The sequence below is a fragment of the Anabas testudineus genome, chromosome 16 (assembly GCF_900324465.2).
Source record: "Anabas testudineus chromosome 16, fAnaTes1.2, whole genome shotgun sequence".
Classification (NCBI taxonomy): Eukaryota; Metazoa; Chordata; class Actinopteri; order Anabantiformes; family Anabantidae; genus Anabas; species Anabas testudineus.
Window position 1 is genome coordinate 2131973 of NC_046625.1, and position 22004 is coordinate 2153976.

Sequence of the window (22004 nt, forward strand, 5' to 3'; positions counted from 1 at the left end):
CATGAATACACTAAGCATGTATGTTGAGGTGACTTGGATTTTTAATGCTGTAATATGTATGTGATCATCTTCATGATTCCTGCAACTAGTTTAGTTTAAATATATGGATGTAAAGTTCCTCTGCACCTATTTCTTGAAGGTAAATTTCCTAAAAGTGTATCTGTAGGTGTTTTTTATTCATGGAGGGTTGGCCTAACTCTCTTTAAGACACAGCTGGAAACCCTGTGTTGATATTGGATCATATTGTTTTTGATGGTACAGACTTAAGTGGAAACCAGTGGGTGAAAATGGACTGTGAATTGGTTTGATCCACTAAAGGTGCTTTGAGACAAATGTTATCACAGAGGACTAAAAACCTGCTGAACGGTTTGAAATCAGTAGCCATCTAACCAGAGGTACGAGTGAAACATGCACCGTATCATGTTGCAGCATTGTGGTCTCACAAATATGCTATGTACGTGTAGGCTGTTGAAAACCTGGGAGGGTTTAATGACACTTGTTTCAGGGCTCAGATTTACTCCGGATGCTGGCACATAATGTGGAGTAATAAGACAGCCTTGTTGTGTGTGTGTGTTTTTTTTTTTTCTGTTGGAAATGTTCATGTGAGCTTTATTATTCTGCGAGTTTTGTCAAGAGTGTGACAAAATGTGCAGAATTCCTCATTAATGTGGGTCACACACGAGAGAGAAAAGCTCACACTAGTGCCACACTGGAAAAAAGCTTTGTCATTTTATATTTTTTAAATTTGCCCCGTCCTCGGGAGGGAGGCAGATTTGCATAATCAGGGTATTCACTGTCAAACCTTTGAAAGCATATAAGATTTATCACAGACCTACTAGTCATTAGGTGCAAAGACAAAGCACCAAATAAGCTTGTCTTTAACAAAACCTCTTGAGTTTTTCTTTGTGATGGCACATCGCTTGAGTGGCACACCTTTCACACAGAACAACAAAACACAAAAACAAATGTTTTTGCAGTTCACAAGAATTTGCAGCTACACGGAGGGATGTTTCTCATAGTGAGAGCTGTAGCTTATAAGCTTCTGTGTTTCCTTTCAACATAAATACATTTGCCTTTGGGCAATGTAGCTGCTTCCTCTCACCTCTCTGTTAAAGAGAGAGAATAGATCTCCTTTCTCTCTGTGTTTGTGCCTCCCCCACCTCTCCTCAGTGCCTGATCCCCACCACATGTAGCCAGCACCACACAGTCTTGGCCAACGCTTGCGCCTGTCTCAGGAAGAGCGGAGGTAGGCTCATAGATCCCCATTTTAGGATCTGGGCCAACACCGTGTGTTCAACATGGAGGGTCCACAGGCAGCCGTGCACACGGACAACAAATGTGGATGGCAAGCAGGGGGAAAACCTGGAGAAAGGGCAACAAGATAAGCCCATTACCGAGCACTTGTGTTTGTTGTGGAAGTAATTTTGTCCTCAATGCCCTGACGTTAGGATTGTTGTGTTTAGTGTTGTATATTTTTCTCATCCATAGTCAGATTTCCTGCTGCTGATAGAGGAAGGGAATTATTATTTTTCCACCCTCCACTCAGTGATTTATCCTTATAAGTTACTCCTTCAGGATGAAATTGGTCCTTGGAATTTTTGCCCCTTGTTTAACCCATAGGGCTCTGGGCACAGACGTGCCTGCACCCATGCATACATTTGCTGTGTTGTGTGGAAACTCAATGACACAACTGTTTAGCAGACTCCTGGCCTCCCATTTCCCACACCCCCTGGGCCTCTTCGGAGATTTCAAGGTCAGGAAAGGGCACAGGCTGAGCTCCATTCCTTGGGAAGCAGAGCCACTGTCACAAACGGTCACAGACAGCAAAACTCTCCTTTTGCAGTGCTCTCTGCACTCGTCTAACTGTATCTCACCAAGATCAGATCTGCAAGGGTTTTGATTTCCACAGCTTTGGACGTAGCATCGGATCAGCAGCTACGGTCATCATTGGAGCCGACGGGGAGGGGGCAGACGTGGCGGTGCAGCCTGCGAAACCGTGACAGCAGAGGAGTCATTTTAACATCAAGTGTGGAGAGTTTGGGCTGAGTGGCACAAGACATTACCGGTGTGTTGAACTCTCCGACAGCTGAGCATGCCAGCGTATATGTGTGTGCCAGTGTGTTTGTGTGTATATAGATTTTGTGGGGGGAGGGGGATGGGGGCGCCTTGAAGGGTCCACTAGAACAAAAGGTATGTACGCAGCTGCTGTCCCCGCCTGTAGCTCATGATCCAAATGGAGGATGTACACACACCTGTGCACAAGGGACAGATTGGTGTGCAGAGAGGATCTGACACACTCAGCTAGGCAGCTTATGACTCCCTCACTGTCATGCCACACTTACGCACACACACACATACACACATGCACTTGCTCAGTGGTCTGTTTGCCAGATTCATCAGCTCTCTCTCTCTCTCTCTCTCTCTCTCTCTCTCTCTCTCTCTCTCTCTCTCTCAGTCTTACACTATTGTTTTGTAATTTATCTCTAAATGCAAATTGTTCTGACAGATCTTCACTTCTTTTCCTCAGCACAGGTTAACATTGACAAAAATATTTCCGTTTTTAAGGATTATAGAAGAGAGGCTGGGTTCTGCTGATAGATTTCCACATCAAACATCAGTGAATAGACGCCAATAAACCAACGCAGACACTGATGAATTGGTGGCAGTTGCTGAAGGCATATTAGGGCAAAGGGTGACCTGGGAGGGATTTGCTGGTGGGCTGTGGGGGAGATGCATGTACTGTGTGAGTGTTAGGGGAGGGGGAATGACAAGAAGCAGAGAGGGAGGTGGGCTGGCGATGGTGGTATCCAGTGAGAAGGGTAATTTGGGGCGTCCAGAGTAGGCGTTCCAGCAGCAGTTGTCACTCCAGCAGTTGACGGCAGAGTGGCACATGTGCTGCTCCTTGTTGGAGCCTCTTTCTCCTCAGGACTGTATCTCCCTGTAACTTGGACTATCTCACACTTGGACCTCTTTTACAAATTAACCGGCCCCACATCACAATCTGGACGTTTTTCTCATCTTGTTTGTGTCAGAGCACTTTCATTACTGCCTTTTGGCAGTTTTAATCTTTGACGGTAAGAGTGACCAATTGAGATGTTGCAGCTCTGCCTGTGTGTGTGTGTGTGTGTGTGTGTGTGTGTGTGTGTGTGTGTGTGTGTGTGTTTTCCTTGATGTAATTGGTTTGAATTGACATAAACACATCACTTCGCTTAAAACCATAATTACTTCAAGATAAAATGTCATACTTGATGGCTGTTTCTAAGTGTTCGTGTTGCTTCTCCTCTGGCTAAAACTAACATTTTTCAACTTTCTCATGCTTAATTTAAGCTGAATGCTGATGACACGGTTTCAGAAATATTCCCAGCTTTCTGAGCTCTCGAAGCAGTCCAGGAAGCCATTGGTGTGGGGTGCACTGCTGGCGCCTCTGAGGACTTTACGAGGTAGATAGCAAGGAGTGCGAGGTGACTTGCTGTGTGGCCTGTTCTCCATCATCAGCTGCCAAGCTGACACCTTCCCCAGCCCCAAAATCTACAGAGGATTCAAAGCGGAGGGGATGGGGGATAGGGGTACTGTTGCGAAGATTTATGGTTGATAGCTTGTGTTGTCATGTAGCCCATTACATCACACCTGTTCTTTTTCTTTCTTGAACTGAAGGCTTACACTGTCATTAATGTGTGGAGTGACTGCCGTGATCCTCTTGTCCTTGACATCTGTTAAAACCTTGTGGTGTACTTCAATAGTACGCATTCACATATAATGCTTTTACAATGCATGGTTGATGGTCTTTATGTTTATTCTGTTCATATGTTTGGTTTTTTCAAAGTCATGTCACTCACACTGAATTTAAAGAACAGACAGTTCTTTATCCATGCTCAGGAGCCTGTAGGAATTTCTCTAGAGCTCAGGACGTAGCAGCCTAATCTTCATTTTCTTACATTAAAATTTTCTGTATCTTCTATTATAAATCTTACTACTGTAAAGGATCAGATATGCAAGAGGTGGTTACATGGACATTTTAGGCACCACAATACAGTTGGTTGCTCAGTTGAAGATATTTTTTAGTTATGAGATAGTGACAGAAAATTAGTTATCGGCGAGTCGGTCACTCAGCAGGATCATATACCATTCCACATGCCTTTTTCTACAGGTTTATTGGCTGGTCTTGCTGCCTGCCTCATTTTATATCTTCACAAGATGAGTAGATGGACTCTTGGGTCTCCAAGCAGCTGCTCGACACTTGTTTTGAAGGGTAACTTGACAACAAAGCCTTCCTGGCTCGATCTCCTGTGGCCAGATTGAAAGATGCCTCTCTAAGCTGAGGGAGCTCGCGCTTGTAAATGACCACACGTATAAACAGTCATGACAGAGTCTGTTGATTCTACGTCTCTGTAAATGACCTGTTTTCTTCAGGGACGGTGAATCTGTTGAAAGGATTGCCTTCTCAAAGCAGAATGTGTGCCAGACTCTCTACCGAGTGTTTATTATTATTGAGTGCCGTCAGCCTATTTGCAGTTCCCACATTTCATAGTTAATGATGGATAAATCTCACAAAACAGTTTGTGGTGATTGCTAAAAATAGGCAGGTATTATTATGCCAAAAACGACACCATTCCTCCTCCCACTCACCTGCATTCACGGAAATAAACCTGATGGTACTTTGATAAATGGCAAGATCTGCGTGTTGGGTCCTGGACTGTCTGGCCCCGATGTGAGGCCTCATTGATGAGAACGTGTTTGACTGGTGATGCCAAAGTTTTGTACACATGCCGACTCCAGCGTGCGTGCCCTGTGTCCTGGAGTGTCACATTGATGTCATCAGTGCATTGTCTAGAAGGCATTTTTCTCTGTCATCGACCTTTTGTTGTTGCGCTGCAGCAGATTTAAGGCGGTCGAAAAGGCTGTGAAGTAGAAAGATCTAGAAATCTCAAGAGGCACATTCCAAAACACTGAGCTGTGTAAAAAGATCACACTGATTATAAAAGATCTAATTCATTATAGTGTCATGTTTTGATGACTTTTTGATTTGGAATTACTAATCACAAGATCCCAGAGCCTGGGGAAACATAATCAAATGTAATGAAATTCTTGCAACCAGTGAATGCTTCCTTTTTTTTCCCCTTTAAAAATGGCTTAAATGAAGGTCAATGACTATGAAACTAGACTACTTTCCTCTCAATTAATTGAAACATTGTTTAAGCACTAGGTGGCTTGATTAATAGCAATTTGAGCCCTGACACCTTAAGCACTGATTTGGCTAAATCTCACTTTGTTAGTCGGTAGATTAATACTTAAGGATACTCACGAGCTGCAGCTCAACGCTGAGGAAGGACAAACAGCTGTTGCTGTTGTTGGGATTGAACCTCTGACATTTTTATGAGACAGTCTATGGAAACACAAGGACACCTTCAAGTACCAACAGCCTTCAGTGTTCAATGAAAAATCAACCTGACCCAACAGGATAGTTCTTTTTTTCCTCTAAAAACTCTGCAAAGTGCTGGAGGTTAATGGAATGGAATTAAGTGGCAATCCAAAGGAGATACTCGGTCTTTAGGAGCATTTCTCTCTGCTTTCTTTTTTTTTTTTTTAACCTCTGGTCATTTCTGCTTCATGTTTTACTCTTCTACTATGATTAATCAAATGTATTAAATATAATTAATATACAATTAATCACCAGTAATTGAGACACCTAATGAATTCTCATTCTTCACAGTATCATCAGAGAGTTCCTTTGTTAGCATTGTAACCTAGTTAAAACATCCCCTAAACCTTTGTCAGATCAACTGCTTTGATGCCAACAAACTTGTAAACAGAACAATCCTGTCTCAACGGTGAGGTCTCTCCCTCGTATTGTTCATAAGGCTCCTCCAATCATCTTACACCTTTTCAGGCATGGGTGTGCCTCTGAGAAGCGCGTTTTCCTTTGGCAGTGATGTAACCTGACAGGTCAAACCGCATTGTCCACGCTGGTGATGCAGTGACAGGGGCAAGTCCCAGAGTCAACAACAAACTGCACTAAAAGTATTGTGAGACTTGCCAATGCATCCTCTCTGCTCCACATACTTTCTGAGCTGCTGGACAAAAGGCATCTTTGTGAGGCTGTGTGTGCATTATGGGTATTATCAGGGTATTTTTGCTGTATTCATGCCAGAGGGTATGAGAACAATCAGTAGATCAGTGACAGTTAGGGCGCCTGAGTTAAGTATGTGGGTGTGTGTTTTTCTTTCTGTGTGATTGCAAGTGTTTGAGGCTGTTTGTTTTTATATATGTGTTTGGGAGTATGTGTATTCTGTATTGACTGTGACCCGGCAGCGTGAGTGGGAGTAGAGAGATCTCTTTACCGACCACCCCATCCCACCCCCCAGACTATCATCACAACCTCAGAAGTGCTGCCCTAGTGCTGCATCAGCCCTTCCCTCTCTGTCCCACCTCTCCAAAGTCTTACCCATGATTGGTTAAAAGGAGAAGGGGGAAGGGGAGATCATATTCCACTGCCAGGGTTGGCAGCAGAGACACACAGGCACAATCACAAGCCAGGCTTCAGATATAAGTCCAGCAGCACCCTCGTCCATCTCCTTCGCATCCTGCCCTATTTGTCACAATCTCTGCTCCCACTCCACCTGCTGATGCTTCTACCACAGAATCAAGCACTGTGGTTGGTCATGGGTAAAGATGCATGTTGGGTGACTGAAGCCTAGTATGGTGGGAGCCATGTCCAATTGTTGCCTGGGAAGATGAGGCAACTCGCTGTAAATATCACACAGCTGGTGCTGGCTGAACGTTCTCAAGGTTGGGCCACAAACCGAGCCTCACCGGGGCAAATGAGGGAATTCAGCAGCCCAGTTAGACACCAGACTCCCCTTGAGCCCATTGGTGGTTCTGTCTATGCTCCACTATGGAACAAGCCCTTCAGATCCTCCCCAATCTAAAACGTGATTCCTGATTACAGTGTATCTTGATTCTGGCAAACATCGAATGAACCTTGGCATTAATGCCTTCATGTTGACAGAAGTCCTGCATTAGGACATTTGCAGCTTAAAGGTGCACTTCACAAATGTACTTATTTAAAGGTGGCAGAATCATAAGAGACAGAAGGTGTCATCCAAATCAAAACAATGGATGTCCTGGTTTTTAGTAGGTGTTCACACCAAAAACAGCCTTGCACCTGAGACAGTGAAATACAGTCAAGTCCAGTCTAGTTTTAGTTACACATCCATGAATGTAAAGGCTCATTAAAACACTGCACAATGTATAATGTTACAAGTTAGAACTGTATATTTCTGGAAAGTTGTTCATTTTAGCTTTGGTTGTAAGAATCAGTTAAAGCTGAGGAATAGAGTTGATGGAATTCATCAGTAACGTGCAGCTGCTTGCATTTGATTGACCGATGTATACCTTGCTGGAGAATTGCGGATGGCAGAATAATTCAGCCAGGAAGTGCTGACATCTTTCTGGATGTAGCTGAAGAAATCTCAGTTTGCAACTGTTCAGCATGTCATGATTCAAACACCCACTGATTTCATTTTGATGTGCTTCCCAATTATACAGAGCATCTGATGTAATCATTCGTCTCATGTTTTGTGCATCACGTCAGACTAGTTTGATTGTACAGAGTGATGAATGAATATTGGTGAAATATTGATCCACTCAGACTTCAAACCCAGGGACAGATCAGTCATTTTGATAGCCTGCTGCAGAGGTCACAGCTCAAGCAGCTACAGCCAGGCAGGCTGCCCTCTTCTTGAAACCCAAAGCCCAGTAGATCTCAAGGTTATGCCTGTGATATTTTGGCACTAAAGCCTGTTGACTGATATAAACATGTTTTCTACATTTCATCAACAGTTCAACTGATTGTAAAGATATTGTGACATACAATCGCTGGTATTTGTTGGACATTTTTATCCAGCATTCCTTAGTACCATGCATATTTTTAGCACTGATGTGGCTGCAACGTCTTCTCTGTAAGACATAGTTTGGAGTCCTCCCCTTTAAACATCGCCATGTGCGATATTTTCTGTGCATTTTGTTGTCGTCGTAGTGGATTGTAGCAGTGTGTAAATAAGGATTAATTGGGGGGCTGTTGTTTAAACATTCAGTACCGTTTTTAGATACATGGGTTTATTATTATTACTCATTCAGAAGTGAGACGATGAAAGATGACACTGTACAATTCAGATTTATATGAGTGTGAAGTCAGATTTTATTCAGTTTGAAGTTTACAACTGTATATCAATATTATGGCACAAAGGCAAATGGACACAATGGAATTATGTGTATTTAGAATCAGATATTCTATAAATGGAGGCATTAAATTTCTATGGCTGCTCCCTACAAGTGGCTACCCTGCTGACTCCACAAGCACAATGCAGAAAATAAACATATTTTGGTCTAAGGGAATAATTGGAGCTGGGGTCACATCACCTTTCATGTGTTTACTTTATGAAAATCGTGGTTCATGGTTGGATAGAGCACATTGCTGCACACTTGACACTCGATGGCACCACTGTAAAAATGTTGTGGAAAACAACAACACACAGTATCATCCTATTAGTGAAGCACATCATGATTTGAGGCTTTTCTTCTTCTGGTCTGGACAGCTTCATCATTGAGGAGACTATGGGTCCTCATGTTTATCAATATATCATCTGGAGTTATGTTAGGGGGGCTGTCCACCAGCTGAAGATCAGTAGAGGTTGATGACAGCAGGACAATGAATGAAGAAAGGACTGGTCTAGTCAGAACCAAGACCCAATACAAATGCTGTGGAATGACCCCAAGAGAGCTTCACACCAGACTCTGACCTGATGTCTGATCTAAAGCAGTTTGTAATCGTGAAGAATGGTCCAAACGTTCCCCCTGAATGTGCAGCTACAGGAAACGTTTGTTTGAGCTCAATGTTGCCAAAGAAGGTTCAACCTGTTATTAAACTCAACAAATCAAATTTGACTCAAAGAAATAAAGAACTTTTTCCACCAGCATTATGAACGTTTAAAGGGTGTGTTCACTAAAGATAAAGAGAAAAGATCATAATTGCCTGTGTGTTATTAGATTAAGCACATTGTGTTTTCTCTACTCGTGGCTTAGATGAAGATAAGATTGCTTTTTATGATCTATTCATGCAGAAAACCAGGTCATTCCAAAGGGCTGTAAAAAAAATAAGAACTTTTGTTATCATTGGTAGTCCCCATACTAAAATCGGTATTCCTACCATTTTTTGATCATTTAGATTTCTCTGAAGAGGCAAATGTTCTATACCAAGACTAGTAAACAATCACCAGCTGTGGACTGTGGATTTGAACCCCGGGTCCTTCTCTGAGGCAGCAGTGCTAACCACTACACCACTGTGCCGCCCTGCATCTGTTTAAATCTGGCACCTGGCAGTTTGGTTTGTGTCTGTGGCTTAATGATTAGATTTTGTTACTTACCTACTGAGCATTGAATTCCTCTTGTAATAATCACAATTGGCATACAGACATACATTAATAATTTATAACATTCCTTGTTGCATTGGCAGCATTTGCACCTCATGCAGCCCAAAAGTTAGTCCAAGTTAGTGGAATCACATTTTAGGCTGGTATGGGCATCTTAGTGGGGGTCTGCAGTGGAGCTGGTCATGGTCAGGTTGGCAGATGTTGGTGCTGAGTGGGGAGAAGTGATGGATTTCTCAGCAGTGCTCTGGCTTGGATCCAGCAGCCATGAACCACCTTCAGCACCACCCTCCCTCCCCTCTAACTACCAGCCTCCTACCACTGACTGCTATCTCTGTGCTCCAGGCTGCTCTGCTGCCAATTAACACACTACAGTGGCATGTAAGGATGGACAGGAAGACACACGTGCAAACGCACAAACAACTCACACTCTTCAGTGTTGTATTAGAGGTTTATTGTGTGGACATACTTGTAATGCTCCTCTTAAATAACTGAAAATTGTTTCAGCATTTTGACTGGCATGCTTCTTTTCCCCCATTGCAAATACATGTTAAGAGAAAAAAGAAAATCTAGTGCTTACAACCATGAACAGCACAGTTTTAAGTTTTATTTGGTATCCAAGTAATGCAATAATCCAGAGATATAGTAGTTATCTCTACATCCATGAATACATTACAGGGCCTGGTAACAGCTGTCTCAGCATAGCATAGATTGGATTGACTAAATTTACTGAAACCCAAACAGACTAAAAGTGGACTATAGGGTTATTAAGGGGGCATAGTAGCCTTCATTTTACATAAAGGACCCACGGTGTTAGAATTTGAACTTTTATACCCTAAACTATAACAAGAATAACACATAAATCAAAACCTTGAAAATACATGCTGCAGTCCATTTCAGATTTTGTTCTGCTCTAATTATCGCTTGTATCTGACCCACATATTGTACTGTATCACCAAGACCTTAATGTGCGCACACACAGAGCCACATCATGTGATTACATCACATCTCTGCTTCTAAAAGCCAAAAGAAAGCCGTGTAGACACAAATCTCTTTATAACCCAAACACATCGGTCTCCTGCTGCATTTCGTGGCACGTAAGTGATTTGTTGTCTGTGTGTCATGACTCGTCACAGCCCTGCGCTCCTTCCCTGCAGGGCCTGACACATTCAGCCTGTGGCAGCAAAATTGGTGGCGATATATCCGTAATATTGAGGGCAGCGGTAGCCTAGAGGGCAGCAAGGCAGGTTGTTAGGAAGAAGGCCACCAGTTAACAAACCCTGAGCAAGCGGGCACTGGGTGAGAAGACTGTTGTTGTACTGGGAAGATTCCAGCAGCAACAGCACATGGCTGACAAGCATGTTTTTGCTGAAAAAGAACATCCCTGTTAACTTTCTCATCATGAATTAACATCATAATATTGCCCTTGCAGCTCATGGTTTTTCCACCCACATCGTTGGAATAGAAGATTGAAGCTTTGAAATGCTTAACAGCCACAGCAACAGATGTCAGGGATAATGGTGCGATGCAACATTTTCTAACTGTTCTTTTATGGACTAATGTTGCAGCCTGCCCCAAGGCTATGACCTGATGTGCCCTCTGTAAAGATTAGTGAACACATTTGTGCAGTAATAGTGTTTGTGAGTTTTTTTTTTGTTTTTGTTTTTGTTTTTTTTTTTTAAGTCTTTAAGACACTTTATTTTAGAGCTCAGGTTCTGTTTTTGCTGCTTGTGTCCCATTAACACCTTTTTATCTTTCCAAAACAAAGTGTATGATTGACCTTTGGGTTTGTCTGATATTTTGAGGCTGGTAATCTTTTTGGTTGGTTTACATAAAGCAGCATTGCAGCGTCCTGGAAACCCGAGGAAGATAAAAGCACAAGATGCATTTATAAAGACACTTAGAAACTGTGCAACTGGTACATTGAAGGCCTGGGTGCATGTGCATTTTAACGACTCACATTGAAAGGGAAAGTGGCATCACAGATCATTATCAACATAGCGTTTCCTAATTTATCTACAGGGATTATTATTTTACATCAGCAGAAAGGCAGTGGATGTTGCAATTGGACTTCTCATTTTTGTGCAATTGCTCAAAATGCTCTTAATTGCTTTATGTCCAACTGGGAAAAAACTTGCCTGTCGTTACCCCCCTGTGAATTAAACCATCTTTCTGGCATTCCCCAGGGTTCTAATCTAGGTCCATTGTAGATTTGTAATTATCAGCGTTTATCTTTTCATTGTCCAGATCCCTCTCTGTCACTCTTGCCTGTTCAGCGAGGCAACAGACACACTCCAGGCCCTCCTCTTCCCATGTGAGAGAAGAGATTCTGCCTGACATCAGACATGGGAAGCGAGCTCTGGCAGCATGAAGGGTAAAAGGTCGAGACTTGACCACCCAGGGCAGATAAAGCAGCCTTTTCATGTGTGATCAGCCCACGGCCTAAAGACAAATCCCTCAGTGTGCTGCCTTTGAACTTCACCGCAACTGGAGCGAGTCCCCGGTTCGTTCTGCGGCCAACAAAGGCTGTGAGAGAGTACGAACACAAGCCTCGTTATTATTTAGTTAAAATACGATACCAACACCTCTTTACTTGGTATAATTTGAAGCTAAATAAAAAGGATGAATGTACTGCACATTAGAAACGCCTACTCTTTTCCAGAAGTACACTAATGAGGTGATCCAGGTAGAATATATTTATAACTGATCTCTTTTATTTTATTTAACCTGTGACATTCAAAAGGGATTAGATGAAGAGAAACGGAGGAGTTAAAGCTAAAGTTAAAGTTCCTGCAGCTGTCTGTAGATTTTCTAAGAATGATGCTTGGATAGTCGCAGTTCTTCAAGCCTTTGAAAAAAAAAAAAAAAAACTACACACACACACACACACACACACACACACACACACACACACACAGTTTCTTCAACTCCCCCTCCACTGTTCTTCTGCAGCACATAATTTATAAGCAAGTCATTGCCAAAGCTAAGTCGGTTGCATCGACTCTAAATGAGCGTGCAGCACAAAGGGAGTGTCACTCATGACAGACTATTTCACATTCTTTGTCTTTATAAGAATGGATGTAAATAGAGGGTGTTCTTCGCCTGCAGCTCTCCCAGGTAGAGGGAATGCAAACAATGCTCGAGAGCTGGTGTGGTGTCTTTACTCACAGCTTTCCAGATGCTTCAGCTCTGTAATGCTGCCACTTGGCTCCGACTGTCGTATGTGTGTGTGCTCTACTGTGTGTACACAGAGTCTGTATGTATATATAGAGTGCTATTTTTAAAGCTGAACCACAAATAGTAGCAACAGGGCCTAAAACAGTCCTCTCCTCTGTTGCCATTCCTAGGCTGCTACTGCTTTCTTATTTATTCATGAGTTTGCATGAATTTGCAGAAACACTTCCTCTTCCAGCTTTAATTTTTTGAAATGTGAAGTGTGTATTGTACCCATCTTCTCTTTTTGATTAGGTATTGTATTATATTGCAGACCACCCTTATTTCATGGGTAGTTAGAGGCACGGTTGAATTAGACACACATTTTTACACTCTTCATCTTTCTGTGTCACTGGGAATTAGGCCAGTGTTCAGTTTAGGTAATAAGGCATAATAGTATTACTGAGGACAAAACCACATCGGCCACCCTGGCTCTCAGTGACTGTTATTGGTGGAAATCTCTCCTCTCACACCTGTTTTGCAGGCATTTTATAAATCTTTATTTGAAAAGTACAGAGAGTTGCTGTTTAATCCCAGCGATGGGAGAGTGCGTAGCTGTCATACTGTCCTGCCACTATCACTGCACGTCATGTGAAACACAGGTTAAAACCTGTTTCTTGTCAAGAAATGACTGCAGAACACTTTGGCGGTTTGGAAATGGAAAACACGGAGTATCCTCTCTGCTCTGCCTTCGATTGGGGAATCACATTCAGAGTGTCAGGCAGCCCCAGCCGGGCAGCCGGTTGCCGCGGGCGACCAGCAGATCAGTGATGTGGCGGTGATGCCTCTAATGAAGCTGACACAGTACAGCCTCCCTCCTCGTGGGCCCCTGAGGGCCTCCTGCTCTGCATGTAGCACCCCCCCACCCCCACCCCTCTCATTTCAGCTCAATGTGCTTCTGATTTGATCGCGCCTCAGATGCATTGCTGCATCATTTACTCTCTTGTTGTATGCAAGGGGTCAAGGCAGAGAGAGTGTTTGTAGTAGGTAAAATGGGTCACAGTATGCAGACAAAGCCTCTCTGCCTCTTTTTAGAGTTACTTTCTCAGTCTGATAAATACCTTTGTGTTTTTTTTTTTTTTGTTTTTTTTTAGGAGCTACCAAGCTGAGGTGAAGGGGAAGGCAGAGGCTCCTTGTTCAGACTGAGTGTGGATGACCTGCTCTCAGAAACAGGACAATGATCTGAAGACGGCGCCACACACCGGACCCCATTCTTCCTATCCTCCTTCTCCCCATTTAGTCTATTGGGTGACAGTCTCTCTGCTCACCTGCTTCGAACTGAGTCAGCGTGCACAGAGAGGACAAACTGAGCAACATTACTGACTTTAGGAGGAGGAAGAAAGACGACAACAGCAGCCATCCACAGTCTCTGACCCCACCACTCCCCCTGCTCCTCCCACCGCAACACCGGAAACATGGGGAGGAAAAAGATTCAGATTCAGAGGATCACAGATGAACGGAACAAACAGGTTAGCACCAGTTCACTGAACCAATATCTGAATGTCTAATGACTTCCTGCTATAATTCACTTTAGACAGTAAGTACATGAATGATCAAATTAAAGCACCTAGAGCAACAACTACCAAACAGAAGAATGACAAATTAAAGAAAAAAGTAGAATAAATAAGTGGAGAAAAATACAATTTGATGGTTGCCTGAATATTTAGATGCCAAATAATATTATGCATTTGATAATGATGAGTGTAGTAAGACTGGACAATAATTCTAATACAGTAGTATTAGATATACTCTCCAATGCAGTACAGAACTACACTAACAATATCTGAACAAATCATCAAGAGAGAATTAATTGCAGGACACTTGTACAGTATTAGACTGAATTACATTCAGCTATGAACATCAGTTTAACAGTTTAGGTTCAACTCATTGTGCAGAGTGCAGGTACAAGAGCCAATGAAATCCAGTAAAATGAGCTTTGCACAAATCCAACTGTAACCCTCACCCAACCCTGGAACATACTGTTGCAGTATGCAAGCATCTGTGTGTAAAGCTGGATTTCTGCTTGACACAGGAAGATAACAGCAGTGGAGAATTTTTGAATCATATTTCTTCTGTCGATATTGCCAGTGCAACACGAGATGGATGGATCACATGTGATCTGGTGGCATGATGCTTTTTTTTATGCTATTAGATTCACTTCGGGAAAGTTCACCTTGCCTCATTGGTGTTTTTGGCAATGCACATGTTTAAACCCCCTAACACACACCTGGAAATGCAGCTTAAGATGACCATTACATTTTCTCACTATTTTTTGGCACCATGCAGCACATTTACGTTTTAGTTTTTTCACTTTGTCCATTCTTATGCTAACACTTAATGATTTTGTCCATTCTGGAGAATTAAATGACACACATTAAGCTAATTGTATATTATTCAACTCGTTTAAAATCCTCCACCACCAAAGTCTGTAGACCAAAAAAACTTTCACTGATGCGATAACTAACCCTGCAGGGATCTTTTCAGTTTTTTCATGTCCCATGTAGCATGAACAACACAGTAGCTGTTCTCACAGCAGTGCCACAACACAACAGTATAAAAGCATTATGTTTTATGAGGCTCATATGACTCTGTAGAGCCATCATGGGGTTTCACAGTTACCCCCCTGCTATACGCCTACAGTGAAAAAGAGCAAGAAAGTATGAAATTCACCCAAAAAAACAGCCCTAGTCCCTCTGGTTACATCAGTGGCATTGTCAGAGAGGATGAAAGGGTAAATGATCCATCTAAAATGAGTCAACTGGTAAATGGGCTTTGCTCCATTGAGCAGATTGAGTAATGGATTTGACGTGCCCACCTTCAAAAGCAGAGAGACAAGAAAAACAAGATGCACAGAGGCAGCGATAGCGAAACAAGGTGGCTGGCTCGACAAGACCTGTGCAGAGTGAAAGCGAGGTGGCCGTAGGGTTTGGAAGAATCGTCTTCAGTTTTCTCCTCATCAATCTTAGCTGGTTGCATTTCCATACTGGAGAGGAAACATTGCCTTCAGGGGGTCAGCACAGTACAATGGCTTGTTATTCATCAGTAAACTATTGGACGTAAAGGAGCAGAGGGGGCGTAGCTATTTCTGGTCAAGCAGGCTGTCGTTAATTGAGCCAGTGTTTGTATCAGGTGTCAAACAGTTATTCAGTAAAGGTGATGCACTCCATGGTATTACATGGTCACAGTGTCAGAATCAAACATTACTCACTGAGCGAGATCAGGCAGTTTACAACCAGCGAGTGGTTTCTTAATCACTACGACAAACCAATCAGTGATGACATTTGATGCTCATATTGAACCAGAACCGTACTCGATATTTACATTTCTTTTTTTCCTCTGTTTATCTCATACAGTTATCCAGAGCAATTTACCCAGTGAAATAAGATTCAGTTCTTCCAGCAGCAGCATTCAGAACAAGTCTGCTGTGTTTGAAGTGGAACAGAGTATTAAGCTGGTAAAGAAATAAGTGGTTTTTACACGCTTGCTCTGTGTTGCTTCAGCTAATGAACAGTGCAGCTTCTGAAAGGAAATCAAATGAATTTTGGAGTACATGCAGCCCATCACCCTCCTACGTGTTGATTCAGAGATGCTGCCATAAGCTCCGCAAAATAAACAGCGTGCAGAGTGTGGGCCCTGGCTGGAAACCTGACAGCATCAGAAATACCACATTTCTTAGGGAGACAAAGACACGAGAGAGAGAGAACGGTCAACAGGACTGGAAATGTTGGATTGATTTGGTGGATTTTTTATTTTTGGACATCAATGAGTTAATTGTCACCTCAATGAGTTGAGGGATTGCCTTTTTATTGACTCTTTTTAGTAGAATTCAGATAAATTTTTTTTTCTTGAAATCGAAGAACCATAAAACCATAATTATTTTCATGCCAGCAGCTTCTCAGTATCCAGCAGAATGTGTGAGGAAATGCAGTAGTTTTTGAGTCCTGTTCATTGTCTGCTAGGCAGTCTTATTGTAGTTGACTGACAGTTGGAGCAAGTCAAGGCTTTGATGGACCTTTAAACTCCATGGACGAGAAACAAAAGATTAACAGCTCTGTTAAAAAATGTGGGGTTCTTGCAAAAAAGTAACAAAAAGTCAAAAGTACAAACTGTTTCTATAAAAACTAAAGCTCCCCAAAGGAACAATTCACTGCAAAATATCCAGTCCTTGAGTTTACAATTCAGTTTCGAGCCAACAGAAGCTAAATATGTGTTATTTAAATATGTGACTTTATAGGAACCTGACTAAACATTTAGCATTTGAAATTAGTTCGGTTTTGGTTTTGGATAAATTCAGTAATGGTGGTGTTGTATTTTTCTCCAACTGCAGCCATCAATCTTAATTTACTCAGATTTATGCAGCTAAGGCTCAAGGGTGTTGTCGTATCTGGAGCCATACCAATTTATTCTAACGACTGATGGTTTGAACATAAACCTAAAATATTGGTAACTATCTGGAGAAAGCTGCTGGTTCTGAATTCAGTTTTTTTTTTTACACACCTCACTTCCAATAGTCATTTAAATGTAGTTTCCATCAGATAAGTTGTATTTAATCGACTACGACAGTTGAATCTCTAGTAGATACTCCTCCACCATTACTAAGCTAGTCAGAGGCACAAATCAGGTGGAGCAAACTCAAAATGCTCAGTCGCTGCTCTACACAGAACACTACAGATTCTGAATTAATCTAAAACTGACCCAGAATCAGAACATGAACTGACTGTGTTTTCTACAAATTGTTTTAGTACCAGCATGCATACCATAATTTAACTCTGTGTGTCAAACGGGAGAGTTGCATGTCAGAGTCATGTGACTTTGACTTGTGAAACTACAGTGGCCTGAATTGAACAATAAGAACATTTAGAAATTGTGTTTCAATCAGTGAACTAAATAAGTTGTTCTAATAGAAAGTGAACTTTGATCCCTGATTGTTATCTTCAGCGCTGAGACTTTAAAAATGTTTGTGTTACCACAACGCGGCGTGACAAGGATCAGAATCTCGCTCCGAGTGTTCAGACCTGACTGTGTAAGCGAGCTTTTGAAAGAGGTTTTGGCTACAGGAAATAGCGAGAGGAGGTTGCGGTTGTCAGCGGTGGTTTCCTCATCCATCTGCCGCACAACCACAACCTCGCAAAGACACACATACACAGTAACGCACACACAATTGAAACCAGTCGCCCCCTTTCTTTCTTTCTCATTGAGGATGTCTTATTCTTCAGTTGCCATTGGTTACCTGGCAGTTCTGCTCTTAATGTCAATTACCTCCAGCTTGTTTATCCTTTGTGGCAAACAGCAGGATCAGAACTGAGATCCAAAGTCACTACCCTGCTGACCGCTTTGTCTAAGAAAAGAAGAGGAAAGAAAAATGGGTTTTCTTGAGATGTTTGGACTCATGATGTTTGTTTTCAGCACTGGTCGGTGACCTTACAGTTTGTTAGCAGAGCACATGTTGTTGTTTGTGGCTTGTCTCTTCATCACCAACCACTGTCATCATCCTGCATCGCCGTAATTTCCTGCCTTTCTGCCATCGCCACATAATTTATCTGCTCATTCTTTGTGTGTGTGTGTGTGTGGTGGTGGGGGGGATGTAGATATGCACAGAGATAAAGATGGGGGGGAGAGAGTGCGAGGGAGGTAAGATGATGGTAGCAGTGTGTGATGAGGTGGGAAATGGGGGGCGGAGGGGAGGCAGGAGGGGAGTCGGTTGCCCATGGATACGACCCCGATATAATTTGATTTGTGGCAGCAGGAAGCAATGAGTGAGCGAGCGCGAAAGGAGGGAGAGAGAGGGAGGACGAGATGAAGGGAGGATGTGATGAAGGGAGGATGTGGAAAGTAGAGAGAGGGGAGAGAAAACAAGGGCGACATAATGAGAGACGGGTAGAGATGAGAGGTGGGACAGAACGATGGCGAGATCGAAGGTGTCACATGGCTCCATGTCTCTATCTTATCTCCTCCATCGTTTCCTCTCTTTCTTTCCTTATTCAATTCATTTAAATTCCATTCAGTCAAAGAGACGTAGTCTATCAGTGCAGGTAAACCCGAGTTCAGATGTATGGTCAGTGTCTGTAAACTATATTTTAGTTTGAAGTTTAGTTTGTTAGCAGGAAAATAAAAGAAACTTTAATTTATTACTTTGACTAGATTAGTTTCATTTAGTTAAGCTCATCGCAGACTAGTACTTAGTACTTAGTATTTCGTACTTGGTACCTAGTATTTAGTACTTAGTACCTAGTATTTAGTACTTGAATATTTTCTGCATAAATCTGAACACATTTTCTAACTGATAAAACACAACCATCATGGTCTTTTGTGTCTTTACTGAACACACCCATGACACAGACGGAGTGATGGTGCAAAAAGTAAGAGCTTTAATAACTGGTTGAACCACCTTTGGGAGCAATAACATCTACCAAGCTCTTCCCATAGCAGTGGAGTAGACCTGCACAGAGTTCAAGAGGAACTTTGGACCATTCTTCCTAACAGGACTTCTTCAGCTCAGGCGTCTGGTGTGAACGGCTCTGTTGAGGTCATTCCAAAGCATCTGTGTTGGGTTCACATCTGGGTTTTGATCAATGATAGATCTACTTTACTGTGTAGGGTTATCATCCTGCTGCATTACTGCAGACAGCCATCCTGACTTCGTTTTCCACTCTACGATGGCTTCATGATTTGTGACTTTAGAGAAGATCAGATATAATTTCATGACCAATCCTTGTAGAAAACCAAGAAACTGCAAGTTCACTTACTTTTTCTTGTCCTTTCACATTTGTTCAGCAAACTGTAGCAGTATTGGACAACTTCAAATTAATGTGAAAGGATCTGAAATCTAGAATCTATCAAGAATTTGTCAAACTTTTTCACTCAAAAACAAACAAAAAAAAAAAAAATGAAACCTACAAGTTTCATTTGGGGGAAAAACTCTTTCACAGCAACCCATCTAATAGTTGTCAACAGTTTCTCTCTGAATTTTGTCAAGCTGGTAAAACTAAACTAAAAAAGATTTGAGCCTGAATCTGACTTCAATAAGTCTTATAGGGAAATTTTCCAGAGTAAGTTTGATTGACAACTGTTTGTTGTCTAGAAAACAAACTGCTGAAGCCAAGAATGCTGCTCTTCAGGCCACACCCCCGCTCAGTGATGTCACCACAGGTGTTTTACGTCTAATGGAAAATGGATTGATGTCACTCGTGGGCGTGCCCCGTGGAGCAGCGTGCTAGCTGCAGACTTTTTCTGCCTCGTTTGACAGCTTCTGTTGATTCCACCATGCCATCTGTGTACACATTTCATTTCCATTTCTCCCAGATCAAACGCCAGATATTGTAGCTCTACCTGAAGCTATTCTGCTTCTCTCTTCTCTTAACCTTTTTCTCCCTGTGTGTGTTTGTGTTTGCGCAATCCTGTGTGTTTATTCCAAACAAAGCCAAATCTCCCTGGATTGTAGATACCAGTTGGGTTATAGCAAGGAAGCGCTTCTAAAGCCAAGCAGACAACAAGGGACCCTGTGCTTCAGTAACACTCTCAGTTCTCTTCTGCTTGTTCACAACTGAGGGGGTTTGTACAATAGTGTGTGTGAGAGGGAACGAGAGAAATAATGCGTGACAGAAGGAGAGTGTGGAGAAGAGAGCACGAGAGAGTGTGCGACATAGAAAGAGAGCATGGAAAAGAGCATAACAGAGTGTGAAAACGACGAGGGGAGCGAATGTGACGGGAGAGAGAAGACGTGTGGAGAGACGAGAAAGCCCGTGTGTAAAATATATATCGGGTATTTGAAGGAGAGCATGTTTCGACACTGTCTTAAAGTCTGTTTCCTAAAAATGTCTCTGTCTTGTATGTTTAATAAACAGCACTTTTCTCTATCAATCCTGTTTTGTCCCAGATACTCAACCTGCCCCCCCACCCCATCGTGCAAACCATGAGACTCACCTACCACCATAACATCGTGATTTAAAAAAAAAAAAAAAAGCTCAAATGATTATTTCTGTTTAAATAAGGATCCAACATCTCCGCTCCAGAATAATCTGAAGCTGAGCCATAAATGAATAATAGACATTTTGGGAAAGATGCTTTTTCGTTTTCCTGCCAAATTGAGAAATTGAGTCACTGAGTTTTTTTTTTTTTTTTTTTCACACTTGTATAGAAAAAATATAGAAATATAAAGATGTCTTCTTGCTTTTGATAGAATCAGGCTAGAGTGGTATAACAACTCTTCTCTAAAAAGCAAATAAGCTAAAACTATTTCTATAAGTTCTGCCTGGTTCTCTAAAGCTGTGGCTGTGTCTTCACTTTAAACAACCTCTTCTATATTAGTTTGTACATTAATTTCAGCTGGTTTCCTCTTCACTCAGGCTTTTATATCCTCATGCATCAAGTTGTTTCTAATCACATCTTGCAAAAACTGGGCAGACCCCTGTGCACACAAGTATAAAGAGCCAAAGATAAAGTATAAAGTAGTTAATGTACACTGAACATGCAGTGCATCATTAATCATTAATTAATCATGTGTACTGAGTTGGCCTTCAGTTGGGGACAACAGAAAGTTGACTTGTTTGCTGGTACATGTATATCAGAACTGTCCGGTATAAATGTCTGTTTATTTTTAACTTGTGTTTTGTCTGCAGGGATGTTTGATGGGGATAAAGATCAGTTATCAGTCAGTATTTTCTAAAAGCCTGTAACTTGTCCATTTGTTAACCTTCACACTCTGCAGTCCTTGGAGATTTTTTTGGCCCCTTGAAAGCAGTTCTTAAAATAAATATCTGTAATCTCTGACATCCTCAGAGCTCTGGTCCTGTTCTGGGTCCCCATCATCACACACTTAGGGCAAAGGGGCTCCTGCTAGACATGGTGTTCTTAAAGCAGGGGTCAACTTATCCCCAGTTCAGTTTCCTCTTTGGTAAAAGATAAGCTTGTAATAAGAATCGGTTACATGAAACTTGACAATAAAGCAGATTCCTGCACCATCAGTCTGCTGTATTCTATCAGCAGCTGAATAATCTCCCTCTATTGAAATATGAAATGGAACATTTGCTAATTTTGTGTAAAAGCTTTTTAAAATATCTCCTGTCTCGCCGTCTCCCCCCAACAGGTGACGTTCACCAAGAGGAAGTTTGGTTTGATGAAGAAGGCGTACGAGCTGAGCGTCCTGTGCGACTGCGAGATTGCCCTCATCATCTTCAACCACTCCAACAAGCTGTTCCAGTACGCCAGCACCGACATGGACAAGGTTCTGCTCAAGTACACAGAATACAATGAGCCGCACGAGAGCCGGACCAACGCCGACATCATCGAGGTAAAGCGCGGGAGGGGGGTGACGTTTCAAGTTCACTGACCTCCTGAATAAATGTGAATAAACGTGTTAACTGATGG

General features: G+C 42.2%; 1 protein-coding gene across 1 annotated transcript in view; it reads left to right on the plus strand.

The window, feature by feature from the left end:
* Positions 1-2900: 2900 nt before the first annotated feature.
* mef2d (myocyte enhancer factor 2d) overlaps positions 2901-22004 on the plus strand; it is a 61093-nt gene continuing 41989 nt past the window's right edge. The window contains 3 exon segments of the mRNA XM_026372423.1: positions 2901-3074; positions 13733-14107; positions 21724-21927. Of these exon segments, the coding sequence (XP_026228208.1) occupies positions 14054-14107; positions 21724-21927 (258 nt within the window). The 5' untranslated portion in view covers positions 2901-3074; positions 13733-14053.